The sequence below is a fragment of the Motacilla alba genome, chromosome Z (genome assembly GCF_015832195.1).
Source record: "Motacilla alba alba isolate MOTALB_02 chromosome Z, Motacilla_alba_V1.0_pri, whole genome shotgun sequence".
NCBI classification, from domain to species: domain Eukaryota; kingdom Metazoa; phylum Chordata; class Aves; order Passeriformes; family Motacillidae; genus Motacilla; species Motacilla alba.
Window position 1 is genome coordinate 49,865,091 of NC_052046.1, and position 12,730 is coordinate 49,877,820.

Genomic DNA, 12,730 nt, shown 5'->3' on the forward strand with positions numbered 1-12,730 from the left:
TTGAAATGAGCTTATGACACTCAGGGGAATCACACTGTTCTGACACCACGCTAATCCAGGCATAAACCACTAGAAAGTTTCTCAGTCTCTCCTAAAAGTTTGCCGTTTTTCTCAAGAACAAAACCAGTAACACTGCTTTTTCTCTTCCTGCAGCACCCACATTTTCAGAAAAACACCTGTCATACAACAATATGCAATCTTTTTTGTTTGTACTTGTGCAAAAGTACTTTTTTAAATTCCAAATTAGGATATTCCTGTTGGCACCTATCAAAAAAGCAATTTGTTTAAGAGGCATTCACTATTTTAAAAAATACAACAGCAATGAACAGACTATTGCAAAGATCTACCCTGAATCTCTTAATTGTCAGTGCTGAAGAACTATGAAGATGTTGGAAATGCTTCTGCTAAATTGTTTGACTTAGAAATAACCCTCCAAAAATTATCACAAGCAGACTGCCATCTCACAAGTGTCTTACAGAAAAAACAGAGAGCCTGGTATTTGTAGAGACTGCAGTTCAGTAAGGGCATTTACCACCTGCTTACATTGCAGCTAAGCATCTGTAAGGACTTAAATCTGGTGTTTGTGTGAATTCCTGAATGGCCTTCTGGTTAAGGTATTGGACAGTGGGGTCTGTGTTGAGTTGACTAGCACTAATTCTTACAAGACCAAGTTTCTTCAATTGCTTTGTACAACAGCTCCCTACTATAAAATGAGAACGTGGTTACATCCATTATCTCATCCCTCGTCTGTTTGTTTAGACGATAAGCCAAATCAGCCTAGCCTAACATTACACACACAGTTCAGATTCAACATTTTAAAAAAAGTCTGTAAAATACTAACATTAATTATAATTAGAAAATTGGCATTATAAAAGATGTCTATCCATGATGTTTTCAGTGCACAAGGCTCTAACGTACTCTACAAATTTTAACAAAAACGCACTTAATGCCTAAATCAAGGAGAAAAAGCATCAAAGTGTGCAACTTCTTTTTAGGTAAAGGAAGATAGAAAAGTCTACTATGTCCAACTGAAAATATGCAAACAAGCATATCTGCTTCATCATACATTTATACACGTCAGTAATTTTCAAAGTGAACTATTCCAGCTAAATATGGCAGCATTATTAGAGCAAACCAAAAGACAATGATTAGGGATTTTGTCAACAAGACATAACTTCCTACCGATAAATTTTCTTTGGATTTTATCGAGCATATATATTTTGGCTCATAAGAAAAAGAGGAATCAAAACCACTGGGAAACTGGGAATAATTTTTCACAATTATTTGCTTCAGTAGCTAGGTGCCTACCAGCCACTTGTCTCATTCAAAATCACCGCATTCACAACAATGTGCATGTGAATCAAATAAAGCAATTGTGAAAGAAAGAGATACACTTATACAGCTGAGTAATTTGAAATTGCAGCACTATTTTTGTACTTAATTGACTATTTGTGAAGACATCTAAGCAATGTGCTTAGTGAACCTGGGTTATTAACAGTACAAATAGCAGAGCTATAACACAAGCCTTCCTTTGTTTATCATGTATTATTAAAACCATAGCTTATATAGCTTATTAGTAGATTTGCTTGCTTTATTGAATGAAATTAAATAAAAAATACCAGCAGAAAACCCCTATGATCAGAACTGATCTGCTCAAAAATATTTTGCAGTCACAAAGTAGCTGCATAAGCTGCAACTCTGATTTATCTAAGACTGGTGAAACCCTCTGTTACAAGGGTAAACAGTGATTCTTTGCACAGCTCACATGTTGGGCACATATGGAAAGGATCAACTTGCAGGAAAGACTATGGGTGCAAGCCTTGGGGAGAATAGAGCCACTGGAGTTTTATCAAATCTATTGCATTTTGATATACAGACAGGTAAGAGGGGGTTTCTTGGTGTTTCGTTTGTTTGGTTTGCTTTGTTTCAATGTAGTGAAGTTTCAAATTATATGAGTAAATAAAATGACTCAGTGCATAAATAAAAAGTAAATAAAACTTTTTGGTGGGAAGTGTTTTCCACAGAAAGGCAGGGATAATGTGAGACACTAGCCAGTGCACGCAGTATTTTAAAAGGCTTTGTAAACAGAGAAGAATAATGATCAATATTTGTTTGGCGTTGTTTCCATTAGTCCTTCACTCAGACAAATAATCAGTCTTAAAGGCAAGTTAAGAAATCAAAAAGGACCAGAAGGTACTGCTCAGCTTATCTGATGTCACTGTTCATCTGCAGTCCAGAAACAGAAGGATCCTGCCTCACAGCATGGATTCCTGAAGCTAACATGCCATTATAATTGAGTCAGAGGAGGAAGTGAAGTAGCCCTATAAAGGAGGCATAGAACTGTCCTCCTTCAATTACAGAAGGCAGCAAAAATCAATAAAAAGTTACATCTGGATCCTGGAGCTACTCATTACTCTGAATGTAGTAAAAAAATCTCCTTTGAATAAAAACTAAAGGAATTAAGTACTTGGAGGTGAGAATCTTTTAGATCCAGTCTCTGTATGCAATAGTAGAAAGCTAAAGTTACATTACTACAGTGTAATAACTACAGAAAATTTCCACACTGTTTCATGATAGTTTTCTTCCAATGTTCATCCTGTTCTCATTACAAAAGTCTCCCATAAGCCAAGTTCTACACAGTTTGCCCCATTGCCACAGCTGAAAACAAGATTTGGTTTGATTACCTACTACAAATGTCTCTTTACTTCTATTTTTTTTAAATGATTGAGACCAGCCTCCATCACAAACTATAGGGTATTAGAGTGCTTAATATTTGTCAAATTTGAAGTACGTAGTTTAAACAGTTTAAATTTTACTTGGTAGAACTGCACAAGTCTGAGAGGTTTTATGTGCTACACAGTATTTTTGCTCTAATATTGAAATGCACTTCATTTCTACATCAAACTTTGTGCAAAAAAGCACTCATCAGCAGATGGTCTTTAAAAATACTTGATTTTTATCTTTCCTCCTTTTTCTTTTACTTCAGGTGAGTATTTCTGTACTAGCCACAGAATGTATTAAGAATGAAAAGAATATTCTCACAGCAGATAAGAAATAAAGGTCTTCTGTATATCAAGATTCCTTGCATTGCTGCTGCTATCTGCCAGGTAATTTTGTCAATAGATAGTTCAGATATGCTATATATATATGACTGTAAAATGAATTACCATATATCTAAAATTTATTTCATACATTGTGGAATGTGATGCATCACAAACGGAGCCACACTTCTTTTGCATTAGTCTTATTGAAAGTTTAAGTATGTTTTTAGGCAGAAAAATGGATGCTTATGCAACAACATTTTGCACTGGGTTTAGAGTTCAGAGAAACGCAAGTAAAAAATAAAAGCAAGGAAAACAGAAGTTTTTTTAACATGCCAATGTATAATCATACCATTAAAAAAATCACTTCCACATCTATTCCATATACTATAACTTGTTATATTTGGGCTAGAAGCTATATTGAATCATATATAGAGAGTATTATCCACTACATCACTGGAGAATGTAAAAGCACCCAAATTAAAGCTGAGATGCCACAAAACACATTTTCTCAATGGTAACTAGCTTCTCTGTTCTTCAACACTTAGGAACAAAAGTATTTCACTAAAGAACTAAATACATTTGACTTCTATGAACATCATCTTCTTTTTCACTCCAAAGCACTCACACGGAGTTATGAACACTTTTGCAATCCTGGCCTTCAACACTGTATTTTTCAAGTGAATATTTTTTAAAACTGTAACATGTAAAGCTCCTCTACAAAAGACTCTTTATTTGTAGCATAGTCTAGAATAGCACAGAACCACCCAAAATATAAGCCTCAAAGTTCTGCTAATGACTATCATCTTCAATCAGTCACAGTCACACACAGGAGTATTTTGAAGGACATGTCAGGCAATTAACGCTCAATTTACATTCATGTTTTCCATCTTTCCTCATGCAGCGCAATCTATGACTGAGAGGGGATGGTATCAGACTACATGAAAAAATCCATCTTCTCTGGTATCCCAGACTTACAGTAAAGTTCTGGCGTCCTTGCTGTAGGGCGCCATATGCCAAAAGCAGCTGGCAGGAGAACCACAGGTTAGTTTGAGCAGGCAGCTATGCCTGGCACTTCAGCTATGCCTGGCACAGGACGTCACCTGTGACCTGATATGCAAGTTAAAGGCACTGTTTGGGGAGAGCATGGTATAGGATAACCACAAGTCTCATAATTTTTTGTGCATATTTGTATTGGGAATCTTCAGGCAAGCACTATTTCTGGCTAGCACATATTAAAATCTTCTTTCTACATATTTCTTTGGCTTTTCTAGCCCAATTCTTACTTACTGTTTTTGTTTAGGAATGTCTTCCAACAGCATGCTAAGAAAATCCTGGAAAATGAACAGAGGAGCACAGTTAGTATGTTTATGAAGCCATAACCTTGTGTCTTCAGTGCTAGTGAGAGATTAAAGATTAGAGAGATTACAGATAACAGAATGATAGGGAAAAGTTTATATATCCACTATGGTGATATAATGACAACATAATGTATATTGTTATTTATACAATGTACATTATATTGTCAGTTTTCCAACTCATTCAAGCAAGGACTGTCAGCATTGAAAGAAAATGGGCTTGAAAAACCTGCTGACTATTTCAACACAATTCCACATTCCTACTTTAATTTTGTCTATAATAGACACACACAAACTATATTTAAAACTGTTAAAGGCTGCAGATTTACATACAAAAGTTAAGAAACAACAAATGTAATTATGCCCTCTTCACTGTGCTTATGTTATCACATTGTCCTTAATTACATAACTACATAAAGCTTTTTCCTCCTTAGCGCACATGCCTGGTTAGATCACACCTACTCATCATTCTGTGACAAAAATTGCAATATTGTTGATAACCACATCATCTAAGGAGTAAATTCTTCAAATAAAAGGTAGCTAGAATTTCTTTTGTGGTTTTACAAAGACAATGCAATGCCAGTGGAAGAGCATTACTATCATACACATGATAAGGGTATGATAAGCCCTCTTAAGAAAGTTACACCTGACGTCCTTAAAAGGTTCTCTGACACCCTGTGTTCTACATAACTCGATTTTCATGACAATCACTTTGACAGAATACACTCCTTTGAACAATCACATAATAATAAGATTTATTAATGTTAATTATTAATTTATATGCTGTTTCATACAACCAATTCATCTGCTTTATTAATACTGATCTTTGTGGAGACAAGTTTCATAGGCTAATAATGTTCCTCACTTCAGTATACAAGTACAGGCTGACTGACTGTACTGTACAACAACAGAGAGAGAGCAAACTGTTGCTCTCTAAGGTCTTAAAGAATGTTTCCTAAAAGGCAGAAATCTTTTATTTATGGACCATGCCATAACAGTCAAGAAGCAATACTGTTTCTCTGTCTGAGTATGGCATTGTTAGGGAATCAAAATAAGACTGATTGCAAATTGAAACTACTGGTAACACAGTTAAGCCTTCCTTCTTTACATATAAGTGAGACTCAGGCTGCATTGCAGTGGCTGCAAAATTGGCTTATAACAAAAAGTAAATTACATAATGCTCGGCTCGATGTTGCTGTGGCAAGAACGCCATCATTAACTGTGACAGGAGTCATTTTGTCCCAGTCACAGTGTATTGCAGACATGATGATGATGATGATGATGATGATGTGTGAAAGCCCATTATTTCATACAACTACTTGTAGTTTTGCTGTAGACATTACATTATTCTGTATATAAACAGAAAACTACTGTCTCCTTCCACTTGTGGAAGTTTTGCTGGAGATACAAAGTAAATACATGTACATACAATAAGGATATGGTATAAGAAAGATCATTGTTAGAGTTATTTCAAAAGTGTGTGAATAAGTGGTTATCCTTCACACTATTTGCACTGTGTATACATTAATGCAGCTAGATTCCCTGGTTAGATTCCATCAACTTTTCATAATCAATCATACAGTGAATGGTTTTATAATCTGTATACTATACTATGAAATTAAGCATCTTCTTTGTGTTCCAAACATCATGAAAAAGGCACTGTCATTCTAGAGGCCTTCTTAAAATTAGGATTAATCTATCATATCTTATTTTTCAATGCTCCAAAACAGAGTAGGAAAGCAAATTACCACTTACCTCATATTAGCATGGCTTTTAACATTTGCCTATTATCAATGCTGCATGACGCATCTCATTATAGGTCTGACTTTTCAGCTGTTTTTAATTTTTTCATTTTAACTGTCTGCAGTGAAATTTTACTCTTAGGCTACTTTTTCTTCCTCCACAGATGAAATGGTTCAGAAGTGCCAAGGAGAAAGGTCAGAGGATAATGTGGGGGTTTTTAAGATTTGATGCCACTTCTTTAAGATGATTTAGTTATTTTACACTTTGAAGCAAACACTTGTGGATGACTATTGTAATCATAAATAAATTCTGGTTCAGACCATAAAGCAAATTATAGTTTGGGGGGGTTTTTGTTTTTGTTGCAAGTAATTTAATGAAGGCATAAAGAATATATGAGTTAGAAACTACATGCTACCACAGTGCTGCAATATTAACAAACTGATCAAATAATAACACTTTCTTATATATTCCTGTTGTTCTTACCTGGATAGAGACCCTGAGGCTAGAAAACAACTTTTCTCTGTATAAAGAGACTGTTATTCTGCAGTTTGTGGAATTCTACTGACATTTGGCCAAGCTCAAAAAACTGTTGAAAGAATGAATTCTACACATTTACTAAGGATCTGCTAGCCCATCATAATTGAATTCCCTGGTGACTCTCATCCACTCTCACCATAGTCCTGACTGAAGCCAATAACTTTAATCACAGTTTTAACTCTGGGCTTCTGCTGGGCAGATGAAATCTGTATACAGACTGTGAACTTGACATCAAGGAGAAATTTTCTTTGCTCTGTTAATGGATGTACTGTATCTGAGTCAAAAGAAAGTAGAGCCAAGACACAAAAACTGAGAAGTAGGTTGAAAGAAGTAACTGGAAATGAAGGCTAGTTAAAGCATTAACTAGATGTATGTGGTTTTAGAAGACCTTTTATTTCATTCCAAAAGATGTTTTATTACTACTCCAACTTTTGTCTTGAGTAATGGCCAGCAAGTTTCTACCCTTGAACTGTTTTGGAGCATCAGGCAAGTACCTCTCCCTGATCGCACATATTGATATCAAAAAAAAAGAACACTCAATATTAAAAGACAAATTATGTCTTCATATTAAAACCTCAAATCCAGACATTTCAAGTACTCTACAACCAACAGATACTTTTGTTCAAATTCCCTAACTGGAATATAATGCAGTGGATAAAAACAATGGAGATGTCATGACTGAAAGGGATAGGTCCAAATGGACAGTCACTTTGCAACAAATAAACTTTGACTACACTTGCATCCAGTTCCTTGAAGGAATTATCCACTCAAACTATTCCTAAAAAAATTGGAGTTTGTGAATGACATAACTAAGCGGAAAATATTAATTTGTCCCTTCTAGGTGGGAAAAATAAATAGTGAGCACCCTTCTAGAGTCCTGTTTATTTGGAATTCCTTCCCTAGACATTATTCTGGCTTTTGGTGACAATTCCAGACTGCACCTACAAAGAGACAACTTCCTGTCCAGAGTAAGCAAGACTCCTCCACTGTATGCTTTATTAACAGGCCGCAATCATTAGCCAGACAGCTTAACAGTGTACGCCCCAGGTAATGCAACCTCCGTCTAGCTTTAGTCAAAAGTCAATTTGTTGCCCCTTATAACAGACAGAACCAACAGAAAATCAAAATCTGCAAACAATTCAGTTTCCAAGTTATTTTATTTCAAGATAAAATGGAACAACAGCTTTAACTCTGTTAGGAGTACCAGCAATTTGCACTTCTTTCTTTTTATTTATAGTCAAAACACTCCATTATTTTAAAGGTCACTCAAAGCAATTAGTAAGTGAATTCTCTCATAAAAAGAAAAATGGAATATTTTTTTTTAATCCTTCTCAAAGATTCCAGATTTGTGTTACTCATCTGTTGCAAACTCAACTAAAATAAAGCTACTATTAAAAATCTACTAAGCATGCAAGCAAAATGAAGGAAAAAGGCAAACTGATTAATGTTTCACATCTGAAGTAATTTCCTTGCACCTGCAGCTCCCATCTGGGAAAATTACTACAAACAGCACTTAAAACAAGACTAGTATTCATAAGGTGGGCAATTTTTCACTGTTTTACTTTCCCTCATTCCCACAATTCCTAAACCTGGGAACTTTTACAGTTATTCTGGACAAGGTGAAAAGTATAGCACTATAATATTTAAACTTGCCATCTGCACCTCTATTTATTTTTAATCTTTTATTCATTTAATCACTGACAGCATGTTTGTTCAAGAAGGATCTTGAATAAGAAACTTTGTACTAACTTGACTTCATTGCTTCTGCATTTAAAACTCCTGCTGTGATTCCTTATCTACCTATACCAGACCCCAACAAAACCCACAATGTTAAATATTTCTTACAAAGACAGAAAATGCATTTTAATTGGATACAGCCCTATCACATTTGCATTTTTCAGTGACCAAAAACCAGTATTATGTTAAAATTCTCTTCTCAATAATTTCACTAGGAGCTGGATTTAGGCTGATGGTAGACAAAGTAAAAGCACAAAAGCGAACAACAGAAGTTTTAATGTACCACACTACCACACTCTTTCTCCACCACATCAGGTAGTATTTCTAAATGAAGAAAAGTACCTTTCTTTTTCTTTACATATATTAAGGACATAGTTATGGACATACTGCACATATCCAAATAAAAAGTAGCCAAAGAAACAAAAGGTTAACTTTTGCTCCAACAATTCAATAACAAAACATTGAGCAGTTTTTTTATCCTAACCAAAATGGATGTTTCTGGGTGTAGTAGTTAATCTTCGGATACTGGAGTAGGTAAGCTACAAATTGACACTTCATAGCTAGACAAAGGGAGAAGTCTCTAGTGTATGTGCTAGCTAGCTACCTGCTGAACATTTTGCAGCATTCAAATAGTCTACTGACACAATTCACCCCACATCAACCAGGAGCAACAAGCTAACGTTTTCTTACCAAAATCTGAGCACCTTTCTTACCACCAGCTTAAAACAATAGGTTTCTTCTTCTTCTTGTTAGCAGTCTTATGACTTCTGTAATTTTCAAAATTCTTCCAGATGTATAATAGTGAGGCATCATTTTTATGATTTTGGATACCCTAATGTAGACAAGGCTCATATAGTCACTGGCATTTTCCACACTATGCCAAATGTAACTGCTTATAGTCTCAATAACATGGCACAGGAAACGGCTGCAGCAGTGTTAACTCCCTTAAAACCCCACACATTCCTCCACAGGGCAGAAATTATGAGTTAAGAGCTATTTACATACAGAGACATACAAAAGAAATCACCAATCTGTAAGCAATTTGTAAGATACCTGGGCATACATCTCACCCCATAAGAGCAAGATTTAAAACAGAATGCATGCAAGCAAAAAAACACTGTGGCTGGAAGAAACAGCAAGTGCTAGACTTCAGTTACACAAAATCAGAAATGTTTCAAGGAAACATTTATCACTGTTCTGAATATCCTCAAATATTTCTAGCATAAGACCTTTCAATCTTCAGAAGCAAAGAAAGTGTTTTCAGAAAGTCACTCATAGCCCTTCTCTTTTCTCTTCCCTTGCCCCCACTGTCATCATACTGCTCTTCTAGCAATGCTAAATATTTGTTGTGTTGTGGGTTTTGTTCCAGGCATGCTTTTTACCACGATGAGTTCAGTGACCAGGTTCACAGACACCTCCATGAACGGTTGTTTTCACAGCATTACTGAAGCCAGAAGCTGCACTGCTATTTGTGCAAGCTGGATTCATCACCAGTGAGAGGATTCCTAGAACTTTGGGCTCAGAGAGCCATGTAATTTTCTAAATCAAAACAAAACTAGAGACAGTAGTTACATGACTTTTACAGAAAGAGCTAGCAGGAGGTAAATTTCTACTTATAACACTACTTGTCTTTGTCCTTATAAGAAATAGGGTGAAATTAGAAGCATTGAATGAAACAGCATGCAGAGAAAGAAAATAAATTCAGAAGTATAATTTCTTCTCTTTCAGAAACAGAGAGGAATCTGAGTTAAGACTTGACTGATCACAGCCAAAAACCACAAGCTAAAAGATCACAGGCAATAATTCCAGTATGGTAAATGACCCTATCTTTGAGAACAGCAGTACCTATGAACATTGTCCATTTGAAGTATAATGTTAAAAAAATATCCCTCATTGTTTATATTATCAGATACTAGCTGGGTGTGATTCAAGTGTCACTGTGAAAAAAATGTTCTGCCCTCTACCAGGTGGGAATTTTACCTATATTGCCAAATTACAATTGCCTCTCACATCACAACCAGAAGTGATGATTTAGGCAACGAATCCAAACATTTGGGTTGCTGGTTTTTCCCAAACGTGAGGAACAAGCACAATACCTGAGAAAGGACAAGCTGCCCATGGAACTTGACGACAAATTTCCGTAAAGATGCAAGGTACGAGACCTCTCCTATTTTCCTTGCCAGAGATCGTAAAAGAAAATAGCCCTGCAAAAAATTAAGGCAGAAGCCATGAATTTTCTGATATCTAGAAGACTGAAGTCTTTATGATATTCATAAAGCAATCTCAGTAAAAATCAGCTGACAACACTCACCTTCAAATAGTGAACCTGCATGAAGATTTTTTCTGCTTTAAGACCATATTTGACAACAGAGGCTCCAGACTCACTCACTTCCCCTGTACTCTCCTTTTTGGGCCTAAAATGGAAACATACTAATTAAGTTTTGGATAAGTAAGTAAAGAAATAAGTCATACATTACAGGTTCTGATAGTTGAAAGCATTGTGTGGCATAGTAACTTTAAACACCTGTGACTGGTTTAGTCTTTTTCTTCACCATAAGTATATAAATTGACTTAGACAGTCTAACAAGTCAATTTTCTTCTAAATAAAATTCATCGGTAGGTTGGTGTAGTCTTTTCACAGCCAGCATGACACTTGGTCGCATTCCATTTTCCAGTGCAGATACCTTATGAACAAAGAGAAAAAAATAAAAACCCACAACATTTTAAAGTAAGGGGAAGTGGAGGGGAAGACAGTGAAGTCACTACATTCAACTAGAGTTTTCTCTTTTTTTTAGCTGAACTTTGGTTTAATAGCTTACATGACTATCCTTGCAAGAATAACATCTTTCATCTGCATGCAATAGGCTGCTGCAGGAAGTGTTCTGATTTTCATTTTTCCATTTGAATTGGAAGAAAAGTAGTTCAAATTTTAAAAAAGGAAGTATTTTGCACATGGGATTGAGGTTTACAGACAATAATATCTAGAAAAAATACTATTTACTGCCTGATTTAAAATGTAGTACAGCATCTGGTATACCAAAAATCTACAACAGTTAAGTGCGGAGGACTTTTAGGCTCTAAAGAGCACAGACTGAAACTAAAGAGAAGCTATGCGAGCATTTTTTCTTCATTTGTATAAAGTGCCTTCACAGGCATAGTACTGAAGATCATCTAGATTTTTTTCTTCCATTCAGAAAACATCTCAACAAACAGTAGTCCGAAAACAGTTGCCCATCTTAGGAGCCTAACCCTGTGACTAAAACAACCTCTCCAATTCTAAATGTGGATTTTGAAATGGTCAGTCTTCGAAACCACACGTCTTTCCCTTCATTTCTGCAGAATAGGGGAAATATGGGCCACAGCATTACAAGATCCTTCAAACCACACCACTCATGCAGGAGCGATTTCAAGAGCTTCGTGATCAATTTTTTTCCATATCTCATTTGAGGAAAGTGTTCTTCCTTTTTTATATCTGTGTCACAGTTTTTTATTAAAGTTTTGTCCAGAGTGCTAAATTGGGATATTTTTTAGACATTACTGTTAGGGCCTGTGCACATAAAATCCACAATACAGAAAATTTTCATAAAATGTAATTGTTTGGAATAAAATAGAGAGAAAAAAACAGATTGAATTTTACACTGTGTTTCTGTCCTCTTCCATGTTATCATTCAAAAATATCTTTTCAGTAAGATCTTTCCTCTACATTGAAAGAACAATACCAGTAACTGTTTTCTTATTCTATGGCAACTCCAGTTCTTTCAGACTGTGTAAACGTTGCAGACCCACAGCAGGAAAGCAGAAATCCAGCTTCTGGATCAGTCTCCTGGAAGGAAGACCTGCTGACATTCCATGCATGAATTTTCATTATTCTCTGCATACATAAAATGCAAAAACTGCTTAATTTCTCTTAATAAATAGGCCCATCTATTGACTTTGATAAATAGAGTTTGAGCACAGGATACAGAATCCACACTAAATTGAAATCTCTCTCATAATCACAATTATTCTAAATTAGGCAACCATACTTCCTTCCTCCTCTGACTTTGTTCCTGTGTAGATCCTAGGACTGACCAGAAAAAAGTACTGCATCTGGATGATGGTAGCGAAGAATTCCATACAGAAAACTTATACACATTCCTCTGCAAAGGCTGTATATATATTCTTGAAAATGTCTGTAAACAAGTGTAACTATTTAGAATGTAACCCTGTTCTCTGCTATCAGGACTTCAGAACACTATTTTAAAGCAATGCTCACTGTATTTACCAGACATTGAAAGTACAAAGATTGAAATTTTGTTACACTGACCTACAAAA

General features: G+C 35.6%; 1 protein-coding gene across 15 annotated transcripts in view; it reads right to left on the reverse strand.

Moving 5' to 3' along the window:
• LOC119696000 (aminopeptidase O (putative)) overlaps positions 1-12,730 on the reverse strand; it is a 172,489-nt gene that overhangs the window by 97,042 nt on the left and 62,717 nt on the right. For 14 of the 15 annotated variants that reach the window (XR_005255474.1, XR_005255473.1, XR_005255475.1 and 11 more), the window contains 3 exons: positions 10,728-10,830; positions 10,513-10,620; positions 4,332-4,375 (listed from right to left, as the gene is read on the reverse strand). Coding sequence is in view for 11 of the 15 variants with exons in the window: in XM_038125423.1 (XP_037981351.1) it covers positions 4,332-4,375; positions 10,513-10,620; positions 10,728-10,830 (255 nt within the window). In the remaining 4 variants the exon portion in view is untranslated. The remainder of the gene's footprint in view (positions 1-4,331; positions 4,376-10,512; positions 10,621-10,727; positions 10,831-12,730) is intronic. The other variant, XM_038125417.1, reaches the window with a different exon arrangement.